The 25,140-nt window shown below is 38.3% G+C and overlaps 2 protein-coding genes across 2 annotated transcripts; one reads left to right on the top strand and one right to left on the bottom strand.

The window, feature by feature from the left end:
• Positions 1-4,092: 4,092 nt before the first annotated feature.
• On the bottom strand, positions 4,093-6,013 carry LOC115929070. The gene has a single exon (XM_030997219.1). The coding sequence runs from the start codon at positions 5,836-5,838 to the stop codon at positions 4,093-4,095; it is 1,746 nt and encodes a 581-aa protein (XP_030853079.1). The 5' UTR covers positions 5,839-6,013.
• A 7,090-nt stretch (positions 6,014-13,103) lies between these two features.
• Positions 13,104-25,140, top strand: LOC115919050 (hexuronate transporter-like). The gene is made up of 8 exons (XM_030998070.1): positions 13,104-13,255; positions 14,414-14,615; positions 15,712-15,858; positions 16,454-16,728; positions 18,850-18,904; positions 19,944-20,138; positions 21,951-22,247; positions 23,648-25,140. The coding sequence occupies exons 4-8, from the start codon at positions 16,490-16,492 to the stop codon at positions 24,083-24,085; spliced, it is 1,224 nt and encodes a 407-aa protein (XP_030853930.1). The 5' UTR covers positions 13,104-13,255; positions 14,414-14,615; positions 15,712-15,858; positions 16,454-16,489; the 3' UTR covers positions 24,086-25,140.

Genomic DNA, 25,140 nt, shown 5'->3' with positions numbered 1-25,140 from the left:
AATTGTAAATGTTATTTACTTATATATTACAACAACAAAAAACTTAAACAAATCTGGAGGTAATTTTACTGAAACAATCCTGCCCCTTCCCTGCCCCCTCCATCACACAAACATACTCACCCTCTATCACACAAACATACTCACCCACCCACACACATACTCACCCACCCACCAACCCACCCCCCCCCCCCACACACACAGTACTCACTCAGTGGATGTCTGCCAACATTCTCAACTCAAGAAAAATATACTAAATAAGTTATCCAGGCCGCAAAATCGAGTTACGCTTTTAACAGGCTCACGGTGGAGAAGAAAGCAAATCTTAATTAATCTTAAGCTGCTCCCACTTTAAGAAATGTGATCCTAGCTTTCCCATTTTAATTGCTATTTTCTTTTCCTCATCCCTATACTTAAAAATGCGTTTTTTCATCTTTTCTAAAGTTAGTACTCGCCCCCCCCCCCGATCTTGACATAAATATTACATACTTCACCATGAAAATGATGGTATTACACATTTTTATTCTATATGAACTACCTACCAACCCAACAAATATATCTCGCTATTCTAAATCTTTAATTTCATCTAACTCAAAAAGTTGTATTAAAGCCTGCCATATCCTTTGAACGCTCCCACAAGATAAAAATAAATGTTTGTATGTTTCTATTTCCTGCTTACAAAACGAACATAAATTATCACCAACAAAACCAAATCTAATAGATTGAAGATGCTCATTAGTGTATATGGCTCCATGCAATAATTTAAATTGAAATTCACGTTGTTTTCTAATGAGTATAGTGATTCTTGGTCTAACAAATATTTCTTTTAATTCTTTATCTATAAAATCATAATCATTTTGCCCATCCCTTACCTGCAAATCATACGTTTGTTGCTGCACTGCAGCAGTGCTTTGATAAAATAATCATAGATTGTTCTTGAACCCACATCCACAAACTGTATTTTTTTACTAGAAATATGGAAATAAGTATTAAAGCTTATCAAATCAACCTCGAGGAATTCTATTAACCCTGAATCATCCTTCCATAACCTGGGTATCGCATCATAAATATCAATAATCATAAGCAAATTATTACCTTTCATACCGAGGTTCATAAAATATTTAACAGACTTAACATGACCTTTCTCAACCAAATGATTCAGTTGAACAATCCCTCTTTCAAACAAGTATCTATCAAATATACTTTTTCCATTTATACATATATTCTGATTATTAAAAATAATTGGATTAATATAACCCTCCAAATATCTTAAATTACTTGTCACAAACACGTCATCGCACACGCGCGCGCACACACACACCCACCCACTCGCACACACACCCACTCGCGCACATATTCTTGTGTTTCTGTGATCAACGCTTGTAAACCTCACAGGTGTTTGCTTCGTGGTAGTAATATTAAAGTCTGCAAGGACCGACGCCCACACAACATTTAGTACTCGACATTCTATCAAATCTTAATCAGAATGGCAGATTTTAAGAAGAACCATCGAAAGTACAGCATCTACGAGCGGATCCAGGATATTGTCAGACGGGAGGTGCAAAATAATTGGAAAAAGAAAGTCCACTAAAAGTTCCCAGAAAATTTTATGTTCACTTGTCCCTCTAGCGTCCACATCAGTTGTGGGCGCGGAGGGGGTGGGGGAGGGGGAAGGGGGTTGAAGGGAATACCCGTGTACAATTTAAAGGAATTTTCCTTCCCATATTGTCTATTCTTACTTATTTAAAACGCGCTCCTGGATCCACTTTTGCATTCATCAGTTGGCAAATACTTATCTATTGTGATGTCAGATGCATATGTGTCCAACGTTACAACATCCCCCAATAAAAATATTTATATATGATATAACAATAATAAATGAATAAATCAATTTAAAGAAAAGAGAAGAAGTATGAATTCAATTGGGGCTTATCGTGCAAAGGATAGAGTCGGCCGACGCCCACCACCACCCAAAAAACGTAGAAATTTAGACTACAACTTGCAGCTCAACTCAAGCTTATAGCCAGACCAGTTACAAATATCCAGTGCTTGTTTTTTTCTTCTGATATGATGAAATGTATCAACATGTATGTACAGTACCATCACCAGCTAATATACCTCGTTCTCTGAGTCTTCTGTACTTATAATAAATATTCAATTGGCAACATGACGTTCTACATTATACAAGCAGATATGCATTTTAAGTTATATTTTAACCCTCCAACATGGTCCTTTATCATATTTTTATAATATCATACATAAACGATTTAGTATACAAAAACACACATACAGGCAGGATTCTATAATTTTGTACCTTGGTCATGATTGAACATATACAAAAGAAATAGGTACTATATTACTATAAAAATGTTATAAATTTGTTTGAAACAAAAGAGAATATTAATAGCTGTTTCTTTTAAAGCGCTTTTCCAGATACAACCGATAGACTGTCATTACTCCGGTCACTGTACTGGACAGTTACTATTCCGCATAGTACAGTGCACATTCCCCACTCCCTGGGGAGCATTATATTTATTCGACTTTTGCGTCCGCGCACATACTCGTCCAATCACACTGACTCTCGCACCCTATCAGGTACCCAATGAGCATCTGAGTGGAGAGGAGTAATATAGATAAAATGCCTTGCTCAATGACATATGTACCAAGCCGAGGCTCGAACCCATGACCTTTGCATTTCCAGTCAAGTGAATAAACCACTCGACCAAGCCACCTCTAAACACCTTTTCATGTTTTTTTTTATTTTTTTAGATTTGTTTGAGCTACACATTTAAAATCATCCAGGCATATAATAACAAAATTATCACTGACATGATATTTTCAAACTTGGTAAATAGCTTAAGGTATTAACTGATTTGTTTTCTTTTCTTATTACTACCGTAATACAATAGAAGCCAGTAACGTTTCTAATAAGGTTCGCAAGTTTCAACTTTATATTATCGCGAGATAGCCACAGCTCAAATTTGACCAGGTCAATTGAACAAAAGCGCAAACAAAATAGTCTCTTCACTTTTGTTACAAAATGTATAGGATTATTAGCTACATGATGTAGCAAAATTGTAGTCATGGTTCCCTTAGCGATGGAATATATACATTGCTGTGTAATAATGATTCAGTTACTTTCATTAATACTATCACGTCAGTTAAAGAAATAACTTTTGTTTTGACAAATTATTTTCAGTTAGTCGTGACATGACATCTAATCTTGTAAATAGTACATGTATATTCAAATCTATTACAAATATACAACTTTTAAAAAGTAAATAATGAACTTTTTAACTCGAATATTTGTCATAACGATTGAGGACTTGTGCAATAATGGAGAGTAGTGCCTAACCATTGATTGGAAGGTTTCTTCACTCAAATATCGTATTATTGGAGGTGGGTTTAATTATTTTGCAACTTCGCCATAACTCCAGGATCAACGTGCATGCATGATCTTGGGGTCAGAAAAAAAATCTGAAGGTGGTGGTGAAGAAAGAAAGAGGGGTCTTGGTCGCAAATTTATCTGAAATAACATCACCACACCTTAAGTTTTAAAATGTAATGTGCCATCTGCTTGTGCACTGGCACTAATGATATACCAAAAGTGATAACGTTAAAAACCTATTCTTTTTCCTTAAAGATAAAGACCAGTATTAGAAACGCCCCAATTTCAAAAAATGGAATGGAAGCTCTTATTGCCAATCATGTAAAAGAATATGTTTTGACTAATACATGATGATACAAAATTTGCTGGGAAACCGCCTACTAATTGATATAATTGTAAATAAGTTTATCTACTGGTATGTGAGAGATAAACGCATGTGTCGTGCACGCTTGCGTAGTCACATAAACATCTTTCCGTGTACAGTGCTTGTAACTTTACAAATTTCTTATCATTTTGATGCCCCAGAACCTTGCAGTACACACCAATACTTATATGCTAAAAGATCAACCTTTTCTGATCGATTCCACAACGTTTCTTTCACAATGCAATCGCATGATCATAACTTGTCTTTATCTTTAACTTTTTGGCCCCTCCCCCTGCATGAATCCTGGACCGTCTCCCGTCTCTCCTGCAAGGGCACTTTCTGATCAATTAAGAAGATCATAGACTCCAGGTATTTCCTTATAAACAAGAAGGGCATTTCCATTTAGGATGATGACAGTACCGGGAACAGGAACGACGCATCTTGGATAATAGCGATAGAGATACGACGTTGGAAACTCGATGACCTTTTCTCTCCGCATATCACCGTTAGGGGAGAGGAGACTTACAAAGCCAATGTAATCTTGGTTCATTCCCGTACGATATGTAACGTAGATCATGTCATCTGCACCGACATGAAAATTGAGTCGTCTGCTCCAGTCCGCCAGTGGAAACTTCATCTTGACTTCTCCAGTCGCTCGAAAGATTCTGCAAATATCCAAGTTTCCAGAGCGAATGATGATATCCCCATTTGCAAGTGTCCCGATACCCATCATTGGTTTGCATTCTATATCATGGATCGTGCGAAGATGTGACCCTGTCTCAGGGTCGCTCACATATATCTCGCCACTGTTATGGCTAGCAGCGAGAAGTTTCCCCTTCCTGTCTACAGTTAGAAAGGCAAACCGCGATTCATCGTTAGGTAAAGCTAAAGACCTCTCATCGTTTCCGTCTCTGTCACAGATCTGCAGCAAACCGGCGTTGTAATCACTGTAAACAAAACCCTTGTCAGGGAGGACTGCTAAATCCCAAATGCCTCTAGTCTTCTTGTCGGTCAACAATGTTTCCATGGACCCGGACTCTACGTTTACTGAGTACAGTGCCGATCCATTGCCGTTCCGAAAGACTACTGTCTGCTCATCTATCGCCCCTAGAAGAAATGGCTCCTGGATATCTGAAGAAATATTCACCGTCTTGACCATCTCAAAGGAAGCATTCTTCCCGGTCAAGAGTCCAATCTTTTGTTCGTCATCCACCCTCTTGAAACGTATCTTCTCTGCCACTGTTGATAGCTTATCCAGATGATCATGATCTAAACATGGTAACTTGTCCATACCCATCTCGTGATACTTGGCGACCTTCTTGTGGAAGGTTTTCCCGTCGCAATCGACCATGATGGATTTTGCGACTGCAGCTGTGCTCTCTAACTCCTCACCGGTGGTCTCTGCCGATGCTTTAGCTTCTGAAGTCATTCGATAAACAATGTCTACGATAACCTTCAACTCTGCAAGAACTCTGTCTCGGTCTTTCACTAGTGTTTCATGCTCGTTATCGTATTGTTCATTAATTTCTGCAAGTTCCATTCGACGCTTTTCATTGATCTGTCTTATGAGCTCTTCTGCCTCTGCGTTTACTTTGGCTACTTGTACAGTGTTTCGCTCCTTTTGGTCTTGTGACTTTGTCTGGAATGTGACGGATACCTTTTCCTTGATGTCTATGAAATGACCATCCATCTCCCGCGAACAACTCTCTATCTTGTCCAGAAAGCTCTGCGTCTCATTCTGCTTCGCTGAAATCTCTTCGACATCTTTTTTCACGATTTCTCTCTTCTCAGCGAAGAACTTCTCAATGTCTTGCATCTGATGCCCATGGTGAGTCGTCAAGGCACATGTGTGGCACACTGCTACTTTGCATTTGCAGCAGAGCAGTTCTACTTCTTTGCTCTCGTGTTGTGGACACGGCCATTTTAAAGCTCCATGAGACATATCAGCCAGAATGGCGCTGGCCAGATTGCGGGCACATGTTGGACATAAATGGCGTTGTTCAACAACTTTGTACCCTTGTGTTTCGTCAACACCATCATTGCCGCATTCCTCGCACTTGAATCCCAGTGCGTCGAAGAGGCTTGCCATCGTGTATTACGAACTGAATAATCTCCTTTTCTAAAAACGAATCGAAGCGCTGCTTAGATGGCAACTCACAAGTAGATCGAAGACAGATTGGTGTGAAATAAAATCATGCAGAACTCGCCCGAGCCATACTCAATACTATGTTCGATGATCAGCGTGCATAGGGTGTATTACAACGCTCCGAAATATGATTTTTTTTGTATGATGGCCTCATCACTGCTCGACGTAATGACTGCTTGCTTCCGCTATCCCAAATGATTACGTCCGGCTACCAAACATTGTACTTTGATAAAACTGATAGTGTAACTGAATTGGAGCCCGGGGAAAATAAACATTAGACAAATGTTTCTACGGGAGCGTTGTTGAACATTAATTATTCTCGCATCAGTTGTTTCGTTCATTTTACTCAGTGAAAACCGTATCAATAAGAAAGACACAAATGAAATTAAGCATCATGAATATCTGTAGTTAATAACATCAGTTATAATCTATCCAAACATTTGCTACTGCTTCTGTTTTTAGTGTATATTAAATAAGTATTAAGCAACAATAAATATCCTTTCAATGCAGTAATATTTGATATGTTGAGACGTTCTGACATTTTTCTAGAAACCCATATGCAGACTCAGAGAGCTAAATTACATTTCTTGTCATAAACATCTAGATAAATGAAATATCTAACTGCTTGACATAAATCAACATATCTTTCGCTATCAACACTACTTTATGTCTAAAAAGTGACTGAGTGTGCTTAAACTATACATGCAGTTTGACCTGGTGCTGACCTACATACAGCCTTTTCACACACAGCTAAAATTCATCGTATCTAGTGATGATTAGAATCATCGTAAAATTTTAAACATGTTTATAGACAAAATTTCCCAGTGTGAACATCGTTTATACGATGTTGGGATAGATACGAAGTCGCGATCCATACGCCCCTAAAAGCAGGCTGCAGATACGAAGTTCGTATCTAGAGAGCTTGACATTTTGTGTGTGAAAGGAAATTCTTGTTTAAACGTGTTTAAACTGGATGGAGCGTGCGCTTTGATTGACATGACATGACCTTCAATGCGCAATGGCACTACTGCGCATTTTACGAGCAGTAGTTAATCACGAAACAATTAACGATCGCACCGAAATTTCTGTGTGTGAAAGGCTCGTGATTAGTTTAAACACGTTCGAAACACGTTTATACTAGTCATGTTTATAGAATTTTAGCTGTGTGTGAAAAGGCTGATAGTGGCACAATAATAGGGACTTTTAGATTCGCACGAAGACAATGGGGATCGCTACGATCGACGTCCTTTTAATGCACTGCCTTGAATGGACGTCACACGTATCAGTCGACGCAAATCTAAAAGTCCCTATTGTCATTTACGTTGACATCCATACTACTTCACTCTTCATTAAACAAAACCTGAATCTTCTATATTCATTTAAATCCTGATTTCCAACCAATTATTACAAATCTACCTTTTATATATGACCATTTTGTATACATTTATCATCATCTTCAAAATATGTTATGCACATATAAGAATTGAAGCGTAGGCCTACAATGTACTGTCATGTAATCTACACTTGCTGCACGAAGATCCACATCGAACCTATTAACTTGTATCTCTAGCATACTATGTTTCGTATAAAATATACATCATTTATGTAATAATTACATTAAACTCTTTGCCTCATTTTTGCACTAAATTGAAATACCAGGTTCCAGGATGCCCAGGAATTTGGGCAATTCTGTCCTCAAATCAGTCCCATGTTTTCACTATTTGACTGTGAGTTTGGCACAGGGTATACGTAGATCTATTTCAATATAGACTTTGATCGAGGACCTTGAGTGTTTTGCATGAAATGTCGAGCAATCAATTGCATACATAAACAAAGAATAAGAATGTCAAAGGTGCCCAAATGTGTGTGATATGTATTCAATTCTATTCAATTCAATTTATTTTATTTTCACATTTGATGAAAAAGAAACAATAACAAACATACACAATACAAAGTCACTCTAATACAGTGTTGCCACACTATGTTTACAAAGTCAACTATATGTGTACACTGTGTGGACATTATGTGTTCACATTGTTATCACAGTGTGGAGTTTCAGACCATGAGGTTTACAACATAATATCCACATAAACTGACATACTTAACACAGAGTACCACATATTTACCTCATTGGTATATGTATTGAACTATGTTTAACTCTGTGATCCCAGTATTGTCACAGTGTGGGGTTCAGATCATGTGATTTACCACATAGTCCTACATATTTAACACAGAGTAACACATGTTAACCACAGTGTGATATGTACTGAAGTATGTGTAAACTCTGTGTTCACAGTATTGTCACAGTGTGGGGTTCAGATCGTGTGATTTATCACACAGTCTTACATACAGTAGGAGTCCAAAAAAAAAGGTTTACACCTAGAAAATTGCTAATTATTTAAAAAATCATCTATGAACAGTTAATTATTATATATCTTATAAAGGAGTGTTTTATCCCAAATCATTTGGTATCATTTTTGTGTGGTATGTGTTCACGCCTGGATGAACAGGAGGCATTGTTTGCGAGAGTGCAAAAATCGACTTGCGCCAAAATGGCTTATGTGAAGTTTAAATAAAAATATTGTGTTTTGGGTATTAAATCGGTTTTTGCAGATCCACATAACATTTCTACCAAAATCATGCCCCACATATTAATATCGAATATCAAATATCGACGAACATTTGGGCGCGCGTGTGTGTGTGTGAGTGTGTGACTTTGTTTCTGCAAAAAGCATATGCAATGCATTTCATTTGATACATTCAATTCATTCTCTCACTCCGCTAATCCCAACATAATACCGTGCTGTAGGCGTCACTTTGGCGCAAGTCCATTTTCTAGGTGTAAACTTGTTTATGACTCACATGGTATTTAACACAGAGTGACACATATTGTCCACAGTGTGGTATGTATCGAACTATGTGTAAACTCTGCGATCCCAGTATTGTCACAGTGTGGGGTTTAGATCATGTGGTTTACCACATAGTCGTACATATTTAACACAGTGTGACACATATTTACCACAATTATGGTATGTATCACTATGTGTAAACTCTGTGTTCACAGTTTACTGTCAGTGTGAGATTTTTAGATCATGTGGTTTAACCATAACGTAATATTCACATATTTGTATATACTTATCACACAGTGCCACATGTTTACAAAAGTGTGTCATAAGAGTAAATACTGTTCATATTTTTGTCATAGTTTGGTTTCTCCCAGCATTTTAAAATATGTGAAAATTGTTTATTCACAGGGTAATTTCTACAGAGCGATCTTCCTAAATTACTTAATCACACACTTACCACAGAGTCTCATATAGTCTATACCTGTACATGTCGCCGTATGGCGGCAGCCCAGAAGGAAAAACCAGTTACCACCAGTTCAAATTTCCAACTGGTTCCAGTTATAAATTAAAATGGTTCCCAGTTGACGGCAACTGGTTCCAGTTGATTCTAACTGGTCCATATAATGCATATCAAGCGGATATTTGGTCGACTGCATTTCATTTAACGGGAACCAGTCCTCCATGACCAGTTACACCAGTTGAAAACTGGTCTAGTTGCATATTTCCAGTTGCACCAGTTGAAAACTGGTCTGTGGGCATATTTCCAGTTGCACCAGTCGAAAACTGGTCTGTGGGCTTATTTCTAGTTGCACCAGTTGATAATTGGTCTGTGGGCATATTTCCAGTTGCACCAGTTGATAACTGGTCTGTGGGCTTATTTCCAGTTGAACCAGTTGAAAACTGGTCCGTAGGGGGTTTAGTTTAATCAATTGACACCACTTAATTTGCATAATTAATATGGGGTGCGTGCAGATCTATGTTTTTATACAATTAATCTGAATTTAAAAGCATATTTCTTAATTACTGATGATTGAGTTATATATTTATTTCGAAAATACTACAAACTAAAAACTGTCAATTATTAGGACGTTTCACTACTTTTTTAAAAATTACATTTAATTAAACATGAGTTAGGGAAATCTAACTATGAACTAAAATATATTCAATAAAATAAAATTATATGGAAATCATGTGACACGAAACATATAACCAATGCCATTACATTAGAAATTACAGATGAACCGGGTAAACCAGACTGTGTTACTTGTTGCCCTAGGCAAGATTAATTAGTATAATTGCTTCTTAAAGCGTTAGTTACTAATTAATTGTTTCATCTGGAGGGTGTGGTATACTATGAGGTGGATGCCACAGTGTACCAGACAATGCGGTATGTGCCACAGTGTACCAGACAATGTGGTATGTGCCACAGTGTGTTAGACTATGTGGTAGACTATGTGGTGATTATGTGGTTGGTCCCAGAGCGTGCTACCACATGCGGGCAACATGTGATTTTGGGACGTGTGTTAACGCTGTGGGTTCTATTTCGTGCATACCACAGTTTTATGTGGTAACGCTGTGCCATAACACAATGTGGTATCAACCACATAGTCTACCACATTGTGGTACGTTCCACATAGTACACCACAGCGTTACCACACGTCCTAAAATCACATGTGGTCCACATGTGTTAGCACACTGTGGTACCACACTGTGTTTGGCTATGTGGTACACAGTGATTGTTCCATAAGGGCAATTCCATCAAATAACAGAAAAGAACAAAAATATCAAAATGTGAGGGGACAAACAAAGGCCAAAGGCCTATCAAAGGCTTGTCCCTAAACTATATGAGTAATTAAATATACATTAAGTGCCACTTAATAAGTGGTACAACAGGAAGAAAGAGAAAAAACAAGGCAAACGTACCGCTTTACAGACTCAGAGGGTGTATGATTTAATAAGATTGGATTTCTATATTTAAAAAAAAACTAGATAAGGAAGGTTGATTCTTTATTTCGGACCCAAAACTATTCCACAATTTACCGAAAACATCTTTAAACATCTATGATGGAAATGAAAGAATAATATGTGATGAATCACAAATATGTTATAACCGTTCATTAATTTCAAGGGTAAAAATAAATAAATTTTCAATAAATTTTCACAACAGATATAGGGTCATGAACTCTTTGTCAATTCAAATCTTTTTTTATAAATATATGCACCCTCTTCTAGCATGATACTTGTTAAAATTAACCTTAATAATTACCCCCCCCCCCCCCCCACCACCACCAAGCTCACCCGAATGTATTTTTCTATCGAACCGCGCGCCTGCAAGCTATGATAGTCAACAAAAGGACTCCTTTACCCTTTCGGTGTTCACCTTCCATTCACCTTTATTGATTTTCATTTTTACCTTTATCCTTCTTTCTATCCTCCTTTTGTCTCCTATTTCCTCAATTCCCTTTCTCTTTTTCTTATATCATAGAAATTTATACTCATAAGCTCTCCGAAACCGCAGTCATACCAACGGACCAGACCGACACCAGACCGAGCATTAAAGGCCCACTGCACTACTTGTAGCTACTTGCGCCCTCTATATAACAAACAATGCCTAATCGGTGACCATTGGTCCCCCATGATCCTCTTTTTCTTATGTTAACTGAGAGCTGAGTTGATGAGATAACCACCTGTCCAGTGACCTTGTAGGGCGGTCTAATCCCTCCTGTAAACTATGGCAGATAAGCTTTAAAGGGATCCGTACGTGTGGAGTCGGTTATATGGTCGATTTGGCGGTCTGACCAAGGTATTATAGTCTAGCCACTGTTAGTTTGCAGGCGCAGACTCTAATTTGACACTCTAATAACAATACAGTTGAGTTTTGAGCTGAGCCTAACTCTTTCAGTCTCTGGCTGTGACTGTCATGAACAGAGCCCAAGGGTGTAGTAGAATATGTAGTCTCATAACGTAGTGTAAACTAATAATTAATCTCTTGCCAATCAATCACTGCATTAAACACCAATCATACAAACCACTGCCCACTGCCCAACTCACAAATCCTCTCTCCTTAGTCTCTAACTTATAAAGGTAACAGAGCTCCAAATTAATATCTCACACAGTGTAATTAAGTCCAGTCCAGCTCCGCATGTGTTTTGTTGTACATGTAGCATGCTGTCCATGTGCAGCCTTGTGCAAAGAATACTCAAATTAAAACTATATTATCAACCAATAGCAAAATAGGATTTAAGAATAAAACTGAATATTCATAAGGAAAAGGAGAAGAGAACCAATGATAAATAAGAAGTGGAAATATGTAAATGAGAAGAGAACATACCACCTGCTTTAAGAGTTGGTATGTAGTGGAGATGAATGGATGAAATGAATATGCAAATGATGTGAAATGAATATGTATGGAAGAAAAGACTAGAGAAACAAATAGTAACTGTGACAAATACAAGTAGGAATGAGTTTAATGTTAACTTTTTACATAAATTGTATTACAGTTAACGCAAAATTATACGAATGAGGACAGTAATAATGTCTGAGGTTTGTGAGGTAGCCTAACTCTGACCGTCTCTGGCTGTGTCATGACGAGCTATACAGTGCAGTCTACAATGTATCACAGTTACATTATTACGCATTATTGTACGACTGAAAAGAGAGTGTGCCTTGAATGAAACTATATATAAACCACCAAAATGCTGTGAGCGTCGAAATCGGCAGCCTAGCATAGCCGGGTAATGTTGGAGCGCCTTTGGGACCTTGCAAGGTCGATAGGTGCGCTATATAAGAAACCAATATTATTATTATTATGATATAAACAGCGCGGAATATATCCCCGAACGAAATAGTAGATTAATGTTTCGGTCTACAATAACCCTTAGATGCATTCTTGTTTCAAAATTTAACAACAAAAATAGATGGATCGAGGAAACAAACATCCTAGTGTGTGCAATACATGTAATCTTAAGCGAGAAGCACTAACAAAATATTACTTTTTGGGGCGGAGAGGGGGGGGGAAGGGGTGGGAGAGGGGGAGGGGGGAGAGGGGTGGGAGAGGGGGAGGGGGTGTTGTTTTGTAATCAGGAGGAGACTTCCGACTTTGGCTCCATCTATATTTAAATAATGTGCATTACACTGTGAATAGATAATATACTTGGAAATGGATTAACTTGCGAAATTCATCATAATTATGTTCCTCCAAGGGAATGGCTCCCTACTTAAACGGAGAGGGTGATAAAGAGGGAGAGAGGACAAAGCAGAGCGATCGAAACAGAAAATAAGCAGACAACACTTCAGACTTTAAAAGGACAGAACAAAAGCAAAGGCCACAGAGCGATGGAGAGAAATTACCATTGTCCTGTATCGATGAAGCGAGAGCCTGAGTGGTCATTTTCCCACGTTTTATACATGTACCTTCCAATAAATGTTCAATATAAATGTACTTCCAGTGATACTCTCTGGTGTTCTGATTGATTTAAAAGAACAAGATCGATATAACAAATGCTGAAATTAAGGTTAGTGAGGTTTTTATCGTCGTAAGAAATTATGTAAGTCTGCAAACTTGTAAATGTAGAATATGCTGTATATTTCACTGACAATGATATGTGTATGGTCACAGTAAAAGTTTGGTCATTCCATGTAGTTTGACAACGATTATTTTGTATGAGTTCAATGCATTGAAAAGCTGTTCGATTAGTTTGTGTTTCGCGACAACTCTCTCGTTGTACAGTAAGTTTGGAAGAGCCGGCTGGTGAAAAACTATGATGGTTGGAAACTGCAGAGAGAGAGAGAGAGAGAGAGAGGGAGGGGGGGGGGGGAAGGGGGGTGGTAAGAATATTGATGACATGTATACAATCAACATGACCAATCGGCTGAATCTAGGATAACTACTGCTATATGTGTATAGTATACAAATATACAATGTCTTGAGAGGTTCTGGTTAAAATTATGCGCAAGAGGTGACTCCAATAGTACTGTTTGTTGAGGGGCGCAGCCCCGAAGCAAATGGTACTTTTGGAGTAACAGAGGCCCATAGTTTTCACCAGTACCTCGAATAGAAGGCATGGTATATTTGTTTTATATCCTGCATCAAAAAATTATTTTATTAAAAAAAAAAACTAACATTTTTGGGAAGAAAAAAATTTAGAACAAAAAAAATGTAAATTTTTTATCTAAAAAGATTTAAAATATTTTGTTTTCATTAAATTTAGATTTGAAGAAGAGGAACAAATTCAATAAAAAAAAAATAAAAAAAAAATAAAAAAAAAACATTTTTTTTCAACTCCCAAATAGTACTCCGAAATAGTACTCTCATATAATACTTTCTAAAAATAGTTCAAATATTTCTGGTTATGTGACGAGCTCTCAACCAATCAAAAGCCAAAAAAAATTTGATGGAGGATATAATTACTACTAGTTGTGAAATAGAGCGACAGACATTGTTTACTAGATGATGATTATTGATACCTTATATAATAAAGCCGCCCCTGCCTTTTCCTGTTGAACCGTAAAGATTATTGTTTCTAGTAAGGCTTTTGTCGTATACTTATTGCTCGGAGCCTCAGTTTGCATTGCTGAACACAAATGTGAACGTGTTGAGAGCCAGATAGGCGTTACATGTATCTCTATGAGGCAATATTATTTCAAACATCATTTTATCCTCTCATTACCAGCTGGTCGGCGATTTCCATACAATCACGCCATGGATGATATCATGATCGATGAGGGCGACGATGTCGGTGAAAATTGCGAAGTGTTGACGATCAGCAGAACGAAGGCCGCCGATCGCGACGATGAGACGCTGGTGGGTCTAGGATGGAGGGTTTTTGGGTTGATTATCGTCACGCTTATTACCGTGATGCAATCTACTCAGGAGTAAGTTTGATTTCCTTATACCCCATTCATATCGACGAGACCGACGCCAGACCGACAACAGACCGAACAAACAATCACATTACCACGAATGCTTATGAATTGGTTGGTTCGGAGTGGGTTCGGAGTGGGTTCGGAGTGGGTTCGGAGTGGGTTCGGAGTGGCTTCGAAGTGGGTTCGGAGTCGGTCTTTTGGTGTGACTGCGGAACCACACAATTCATTGGCAAGAGGAATTTCTCTCTTTCTCTCTCTCTTTTTCTTATGACACACAATTAGCAATTTGTGAGCTTGTATAAATTATACCCAACCTATTATAGCTATTGGCATGTTGCTATACAGATATCAACAACACTCGAAAGGAAAGAATTTATAAAGACCTATCATTGACATAATCCTGAATATTATGTATCATGCTGAATGGAAGAAGAACAAAATATTATACACCGACATCTTGATGAACAGTTACTAGGTGAAATATGTTCACAGTGTTAAATAAAACGATATTAAAATTAAACTATCACGGATATACCAATCAGTTTTTATTGACCGATATCATTGTCATTGAACGATGCTGTACGGTGTTTGAACTTTGGAAGAAAGTACCTTTAAATGTTAAAAAACTGTCAAACTGTTAACCAAGTAAAAACTTGTCTTAAAGGCCCACTGTACTACTTGTAGCTACTTGCTCCCTCTATATAGAAAACAATGCCTAATCGGTGACAATTGGCCCCCTAGATCCTCTTTTCTTATGTTAATTGAGAGCTGAGTTGATGAGATAGCCACCTGTCAGTGACCTTCCTGGTTGGTCTAATCACTCCTAGCCGAACTAATACAGATGGGCATTAAGACACATTTATTCAAATTTGCTTTTGATGATTAACTTACTCTGTTCACATTAATGTATATTTCATATGTATTGTAATTTGTAGATTTATTTTCACTTTTTTGTTCTGTTTGATAATCTTTATGTAAGTGTTTATCATTGTATTTTGTTTGTTATAGCGCTTAGAGACTTCGGTGGTAAGCGCTTTATAAGCACCGTTTTTATTTTTATTTTTTTAAATTTGGAATGTTAATTCACGAACCCTTATATAATCAGGTACCTTCTTGTTGTAACAATATTTGGAATGGCTGAAGAATTAAAGTTCGGAGAAACAGAATGTCAGGTGATCAACGGAACAGCAGCACGTGACTATATTGGTGATCTCAACATGACCGGAGAGGAATTGTGCGCTGAGGCAGGAAGGTAGGATCGAATTTAAAGGAACTTATTTATTCGTCTGTCATTGTAATAAAGAATTCTTCTTCCATTGATTTAATGGGGGAAAAGACAACTCATGACAGAGTTAACATAACAATGAATAGGTGTGTTGTAACTATTTATTTCATATGAAACATGGTGACATTGTAGATCAATATTTTGCTTTACAAAGGAAGAATATGAAGGACTTGACAAATTTTATGAAAGCATATACATATGAAAATAGAAGAGATTTTAATGCACAGTAAATTGGAAAGTTCTACCAAATACGTCTAAGTAAATTCCTCACTTGTGATTTATACATAGATTCAGAGATTGCAACTTTCAAACATTCATAACTCCTTATTATGTTTTGTCGAATTTCTTTCTTTTCGTACAACACAAAATGTTACAAAAGTTAGATTGCCCTTTAATTGAGATACCTGACATTTTCCTAATTGTTTTGGGGTAAATGTTTAAAATTAAGGCTTGGCCAACGTATACGATGGAAACAAACATTATGAAGTAATAGCAAATCACTCATTTTCAATCATTCTCATCTTCTTATGTTCTCTTATTTTTATTTTTTTAATCTGAAAAGGTGTTCTGAAAACAGCACGTTTTTCTTACCAGATGTATGTGGGGTACGGTACACGGGACGAGGTACACTCTATATGACGTATTAGCTGGACCAATTTACCTCATCATAGAAGGAATTGCAACGGTGCCACTTATAGGCTTGGTTCAAGGACTTTCCATAAGGGCACCGTTATCCATTGCAATGTTTACTGTGTTGTGGACACTCTGTACTCTGCTTACAGCCTTTGTTAATGACTACTGGGCCGTCGCCTTGCTCCGGTTCCTATTTGGCATATTGTAAGAAAATAACCTTACGTCATTTATTACATTTCCTATTTAACTAAACAAAAGTAATTATATTGTAAGGGGTCACACAATATAAAAAATAGCGCTCACCGTAGTCATGTATAACAATTAAAAACAAAAACATGACAGCAACAACAGCAACTCTACCACTCCCACACACACACACAGGCATACACCACTGTCACCATCATGTAGTCATTCCCGCCACCACTACCCCCACCATCACCATAACCACCACCACCACAACCACCATAACCGTGACTACGTTCACAACTATATCCCTGTCACCACCACCACCATCATTAATTACCCACTACTATCCTTACCACCACCGTACCACTTCCACCAACACCATCACTACGACCATAATAAGCACTGCCTCCATCACCACCGCCATCACACCCACCACCCCCACCATACCTGACCACCACCACCACCCTACCATCACCACCCTTACCGCCTCCACAATCATCATCATCATCATCATCATCATCATCATCATCATCATCATCATCATCATCACGTCCACCAGCACAATCATACCTGACCACCACCACCACCCTACCATCACCACCCTTACCGCCTCCACAATCATCATCATCATCATCATCATCACCACCACCCTACCATCACCACCCTTACCGCCTCCACAATCATCATCATCATCATCATCATCATCATCATCACCACCACCACCATCATCATACCTGACCACCACCACCACCCTACCATCACCACCCTTACCGCCTCCACAATCATCATCATCATCATCATCACCACCACCACCACCACCCTATCATCACCACCCTTACCGCCTCCACAGTCATCATCATCATCATCAACATCATCATCACCACCACCACCACCATCATACCTGACCACCACCACCACCCTACCATCACCACCCTTACCGCCTCCACAATCATCATCATCATCATCATCATCATCACGTCCACCAGCACCATCATACCTGACCACCACCACCACCCTACCATCACCACCCTTACCGCCTCCACAATCATCATCATCATCATCATCATCACCACCACCACCACCACCCTATCATCACCACCCTTACCGCCTCCACAATCATCATCATCATCATCATCATCATCATCACCACCACCACCACCATCATACCTGACCACCACCACCACCCTACCATCACCACCCTTACCGCCTCCCCATTCATCATCATCATCATCATCATCATCGTCACCACCACCACCACCACCACCATCATACCTGACCACCACCACCACCCTACCATCACCACCCTTACCGCCTCCACAATCTTCATCATCATCATCATCATCATCACCACCACCACCATCATACCTGACCACCACCACCACCATCATACCTGACCACCACCACCACCCTACCATCACCACCCTTACCGCCTCCACAATCATCATCATCATCATCAACCCCCAAATGTACGATTAATATCCCGTTTTGCCGCAAATAATGTTACGAAAGAGAAGAGAATTTCTATTGATCGTTTAAGTGAAATGAGCCAATTAGCCCAAAGGCATCATTATCAATTATAAATTACTTCAAACTGTTAACACATTCAGAAAGTATTTAAACAATACAGTAATATTCCAGACTTGTTGTAGCTGTTATCCTATTATTATAAGCGCTTTTTTTTTAATTTACTTTTTTAGCTTTTTCTCTTGTATATATTGTTGATATTTCTCTCATTTTTCTTGTTTAACTCCAATTTGCTCTTGCCACTATTGTAATTTTTTTGTTGTTGTAAGTTTTCCTTATTCCTGTACTATATTTTAATATATTTACATGTCTTTTATGTCTATAGGGACCCCTCTGTAAAACATTGTTTTTATGGTAACATCGCTGAGTAGGGCCATCCCTCCGTCTTCCTTTTATTAGTTTGTCTTTATGATTGTAAATGTATATATATTTTATTTATTTTTAATTGACGGAAAATAAAAACAATACAATACAATACAATCACCTTGATCTAAAGATGTACATGTATCATTCAAATTTGAATAAAGACTCAGAGGGACGACGGGAAAATAAAGGGGAAGTCCCATCACTTTTTTCTTCTTTCAATTCTGACTTGAGAGTACATTTTCTTTACAGCGCCGGCCCTCTCCGATCGCTGAAAATTGCTTACCTCGCCCATATCTTTCCAACGGTAAGTGAGTCTGTCATCTGTGGTTGTTGTTGTGTTTTGGCTTATTGGCGATTAGTCAGTAATTTGACTATTGTCGCCAAAATACTTTACGGCACGTGTTATATCTCTCAATTTTGTATTTTATAAAAATATATTGATTTCGTTTTATATTTATCTATCTTTTAAGATAGTATCGAAAAATAATATCGTAAGCAAAACATTCATGGGCTTTGTTAGTGTTTCTTAACAGTACGTGCAGATTATTTGTTATATCACATACACCATTTCTGAACTTCGCTTCCGATTTATTCTAAACTCATCAAAAACATCATTACTATGGTGGCCTTGAAGGGGCATCGCGAATCATTCACGACGAAATTGGCGACGTCGTGAATTTTATCGCCAATTATTCACGACGAAATTGACGATATCGTGAATCTTGTCGCCAATTTCGTCGTGAATAATTCGCGATATCGTCTATTCGCGATGTCCCTTCCAGGCACGTAGCCAGAGTTTGATGTTTGGGGGGAGGGGGGGGGGGGCACATACACGTAATCGGTCGAGGTAAAAAAAAAAGGCGTCTAAAAAAGTTCAACCGATCTTGGAATTGTTTTGGGGGGCACGTGCCCCCCCCCCCCCGTGCCCCCTCGTGGCTACGTGCCTGGTCCCTTCAGGACCACCATACATCACAGTACACGGAAATCCACTGATGGGAGTCATCATGTTTAATAAGGAATCACTTCGTTTGGAGTGGAATCCACTACTTGGGGTGTATTTCACTCCAAAATACAGTAAGGGGAATTTTAGGGGATCCATATTAATACTGTCAAGTGTCAACAGTATAAATGTTCCCATACTGTGCAATATGTCATAATTTGCCTACACCGTAAATCATGCAGTCCCAGTACCACGGGACATTGACCTATTTATGTTGTTACTGTTGTGTTCGTCGCTGCCGTTGTTGTTATTATTGTTTTGTTTTGTTTTTTGTTCCACCTCCGCTAAAAAATAATGACGATTTGAAAGTTGAATTCTTGTTTCTGGCACCCTTTACCGACAGGAAGTACACACCATCGTCTTTGGTATTTCAGAGTACGGACACCCGTTGGGATTTGGCGTCTCCTTTCTTTTTGTCAACGTCACGAATACCCTCGGTTGGAGATGGTGTTATATAATTTGTGGAGCCGCGGGTCTGTTCCTCGCCTTAGCATCATGTTTCATGGCAAATCCAAAAGGACCGCGCCCCCATGACAAGGTTGGTTGATTAAAGTGCTGAATAAATTCGTCAAGATGGCTTAAAATCATTTCCATTATATTGTTATCTGACCCTGTTTAGTACGCGTCGATCGCCCAAAACGGCATTTTTGTGCATGGCGATCGTAAAACATCTGGCTACCTTCAAAATCAGTAGTGAACAATTTTTTTCTTTTTTGCCCCACGAAATTTGAAAATCGCGCCGACCGACAATCCGCTCAGTTGGGGGGGGGGGGGGGGGGGGGGGGGGGGGGGGGGGGGGTTTTAATCAATCACACACACTACCCCCCCCCCCCTTAAAGGTACTATGTCCCATTTGCAGGCCAAACAAATGAAAAGGTTAAATTCCAATGGCATTTGAAAGATACTACTAATTTAGAAATCCCCTTAAATAAAGGGGGCTTGAAAATGTCTTTAAGTGGGAAAATAACGACTATTAGTTGCCAAATCGACTTAGGAGCTATAGAGCCAATAAGTAATAGTCTTGATTTTCAGACCATTGTACCGCATGGTCGTACGTTTTATGCTGCGCAAAGATTCAATCAGTTTAATTTTGGCCATTACAAGAAGTAGGTTATTGATGTAGACAAATCCTTTACAGCTCATTTTATGTATGTTATTACCAAAGAAGAATAAAGCCAGTCACTCACTCAATACTGACAATAGTGTCTGACAGTGAAGTCTAGCAAGTAAACGGGTTTCCTTGCATAATTTGAATATTAGGACACTGCTAACGTTTAAATTTCACAGATAGGACATACATGGCATATTCATAATTCCTGCAAAGTTCTACAGAATTTGAGGTTGGCTGCAAAAGGGACATAGTGTCTTTAATGAGTGCCTTAAAATCATCCATCTTTGGGGGAGATCCCTCCTATTCTAAAATCATATATAAACAAATTATGACTGAGTAAGTTTTCAGTTCCTTAGCAATTAACATTAGTAAATTATAAGTGTTGATCAAATCCGTTTTTTCTAATCCATAACAAATCAATATAATTATGCATTATGTGGTGTAAAAAACAGGAAGCACAGGGACCACGTCTCTCTTCGAATAACAAAAACAAAAACAGAAAAGAAGGAAAAGATGAAGAGAGAGAAAAGGGGGAAGAGACAAATCCTTTACAGCTCATTTTATGTATGTTATTACCAAAGAAGAATAAAGCCAGTCACTCACTCAATACTGACAATAGTGTCTGACAGTGAAGTCTAGCAAGTAAACGGGTTTCCTTGCATAATTTGAATATTAGGACACTGCTAGCGTTTAAATTTCACAGATAGGATATACATGTACATGTACATGACATATTCATAATTCCTGCAAAGTTCTACAGAATTTGAGGTTGGCTGCAAAAGGGACATAGTATCTTTAAGCAAAAATAAAAAAAATTGAGGGGGTTTAACCCACCCCCCCCCCCCCCCCCCCCCCCCCTGCGTACGCGCCTGGCTGCACCGAAATGTGATACCAAGCCGTCCGTTTCTCTGGTGTTGTTTTTTTCGCTGTACATTCTCTTGTTGTATTTCAATTTAGTGCCATATGATTTTTCTTGCTTATGTAAACTGTATATATGTGTTGATAAATTTTGTTATTTGTTGTTATTTTCTTTTTACTTTATATTCTTGTTATATGACGGAGGAAAAAAGAAAAAATCACTCAGTAGCTTCTGATCTGAGGGCTTCTTCTTACTTATCTTTTTCTCTAAAGCAAGTGATTTTGCTCATTTTGTAATTAAACGTGCTTAACTGATAATACTGATACTATTGGCAATGTCACGAATCATGGACATCGCACTTTTTTCTTCTCCATCTTCAGATAAACAGCGTGGCATCGTCATGGAAACAGCAGCGCTCCAGTTTGAGACAGATACCATGGGCATGTGTAATGTGCGTTATCCTGAGCAACACAGCATGTGCTTCAGCGATCTTGGTCGGATCCTACAACACCACTATCTATCTGGCGGAGTACTTTCCCGAGTTTGATGTCAGTGTGATAGGTTTGATTACAATAGTCGCAGGCTTCATTGGTTCCGTCTTTGGCGGGTGGATGGGTGATCGTCTGAGGAAGATTTCTGGAATACGTGCGAGAATTGGACTCTGCATTGTTCTGCAGGTAATTATAACGGCATAAACTATCTGTACACCCCTCCCGCCCCCCCCCCCCCCCTCTTAGGGTACGCATATGCTCGTTCCCTCTTTTTGAAAGCACGCCCTATCTGAGGACTGCCAACATTTCCAAACCCCCCCCCCTTTCACGGGCTTTTCCTGCCTTGGAGATCCCCCTAAATCACGAAAAATGCTCAATGTACCCCCCTAAATTCGGAATAATTTTTCAGGAGTCCAAAGAGATTAGAGAAAAAAAGAAAAAACACCCCCTTTTTAAAGAAATCTCCGGGTGAAAAGTCAAATACACCCCTTTTTTTTACAATTCTCGGGCCGGACTTTGTCGCACGAAAAGTACCCCTTTACCGGACATTTGTCTAAAAAAAATGTCTATAATCTTCAAAAATGGAAAATTCTCTCGAAATCGAATACCGCAACGCATGGGATTGACCTTCTCAAGACACCTGGGGGGTGTTTCACAAAGATCCTAAGTCGAACTTAACTCTAAGTTGGACTTTAATATTATGGAGAGTCATTTTGATAGCCTTAAAGATAAAGGTGAGTTCTGGTAATGCGATTGCATTGTGAAAGAAAAGGTGTGGAATGGATCAGAAAAAGTTGATCATATAGCATGTATTGGTGTGTACTGCAAAGTTCTGAAGTCATCAAAATCATCATAATTTTGGCCCGGTCTTGGAAAAGTAACATTCACTGTACACAGAAAGATGTATATGGGACAACACAAATGGTGTCGGGGCTATAGTACTACCTTGATTTCCTTATCTTTCTTTGCTCATTACTCAGCCAGAATACATTTTCTTCCAAAATTGTTTGGCACATGACATTTATTTGTAATCTTGAACATTCAGTGTAAGTTTCGTTAGATTCTGTGAGAATTCATTTTCTTTTCTTTTTACCAGAACTCAAGTTTATCTTTAAAATGAAATATATTCAAAAGCAAAAATTCAAGTATTTTAGACTTTTCATATAAATTCCACATCAAGAACATGATATCTCCTTGATAATAGAAAATATGAATGATTTGAATTAACATTTTATGCCTTTTAAAATAACTTTTACAAAATATTTTCAAAGATGCTAACGGCTTTCCATAATTTTTAAGTCCACCTTATATAGAGATAAGTTCAACTTAGGATCTTTGTGATCAATTTCACCGGAACCTAGTTAGTTCTATCGGGTCTTCATCAGTAAACTGTTGCCATAGAACATGGAAACAAAATTAGCTATATGTTAAATGAAAGCGCGTCTTTCCAAACTGCTTTCCATTTTAATTTATTCACCAACTAGGCTTCAAGTAGGCCTATCGCCGCCATGATTGAAAGAAAGAAAAACACCAAGTGATTGTCAAAGCATTAATCAGTACATCTGTTTGCTTTTTGTGATCTCCAGATTTTCGGGTTCGTTTTAGTGACGTTGATTTACCAAACTCCTCTCACAGCTTTAGTGATTTTATTCAGTATAAATCTCTTCGGCCATTATTGGTTCTCGGTTGTCCTTATATCCATCCTCTCCGATCTAACTCCGCTCGATTGCAAGACAGGAGTCTTTGCCATCGCCTACTTCTTCACTCACTCCATAGCGGGTACTGTTAATCTGGCCGTTACCCCGATATCATCCATAACGAGCCTACGAACAGCGATCACAGTGCTAGGTGCAACACTCGTAGGAGTCAGCGCCCTCATACTAGTCATACCCATCGGGTGTTCGCTGGTTCCAGGTACAAAACCGAAACACGAGACTAATCGAAATGAGGACAAAGACGAGGAGGTAAACGAAAGAACTCCTTTGAGAATGTCATACGACGAAAAAGAAAATGGTCAGATTTGATAAGAACAAGGTTCTGAGGTATTCAACAAAAAAAAAAAAAAAATATTATTGTAATTTATTTTGGTCATATATAAATATTATATTTTACTTTAAAAATGATGCACACTTTTATTTAGTGAATGCCACTCATGTTGGATAAATCTTGATTAATCAAGTTTAATTACTTTTAAATATCACTTGAAACATAAACTTCTACTCCAGTATGAAAATGTTTAAGGTCATCATGATAGAGACCATCGGTATTATCAACACTTTTGGCTGGCTGCACCACACACCCGTTTTTGTTCTTTTGTTTTGTTTTTGTTTTATATATTATGTAACAAATGTATTATGTAAAGGGAACCTTAATTACAAGCATAATGCTTCCAAGGTTTCCTCCTCATTACTGCAGATAATTGTTAGCATCATAATGTATTTAATGACTTGCCATTACATCGTTTTTATTACTGTTGTATCAATCGAATATTATGTACATGTTTTGTTACCTTGTATAGGCCTTACTTTGTAAATTCTTTTCATATGCAGTTAATGTGGAAATAAAACCTAAATAATAAAATAAAATAATTAAATTGAATTAAATTAACTTAAACAGTGAAGGTGTAGAGGTGGACGGGTGGATGAGTCCCCGGAATGTGGGTAACAAGTTGCGGGGTTCAAATCCCTGCCACATCATTGATGTCATTTGGCAAGACATTAAACTACGTGTGCAACTCAGCTCTCCCTCCAGGTACACGCTAGAAAGAAATGTCTTGAATGCTGTGGCGCCATAAAATGATACATGTACTTGTATAAAACACAATAGAGTATATCTACTGCACTATGTTAATACATTTACATTTATTATTTCTCATAACTAGTTTTCATATGAATTTTATTCCCAGTGAGAGATCCAGGGGGGGGGGGGGATTCCTGGACTCAAGGGAAGGGGGTGTGGGGAGGTTCATGTCCAAAAATGTCCGATATGTAAAAACAAAAACAAAGACAGTTTAAAAGAAAATTCTCATGTTTTTTCAGGTGCCTTGTTGACCACAATACTACTTCTCCATCCAAACATT

Source organism: Strongylocentrotus purpuratus, unplaced genomic scaffold, assembly GCF_000002235.5.
Source record: "Strongylocentrotus purpuratus isolate Spur 01 unplaced genomic scaffold, Spur_5.0 spur5_scaffold_4, whole genome shotgun sequence".
Lineage (NCBI taxonomy): Eukaryota > Metazoa > Echinodermata > Echinoidea > Camarodonta > Strongylocentrotidae > Strongylocentrotus > Strongylocentrotus purpuratus.
The sequence above is the reverse complement of the archived record's forward strand: the minus strand, read 5'-3'. Positions and strand labels throughout refer to the sequence as shown.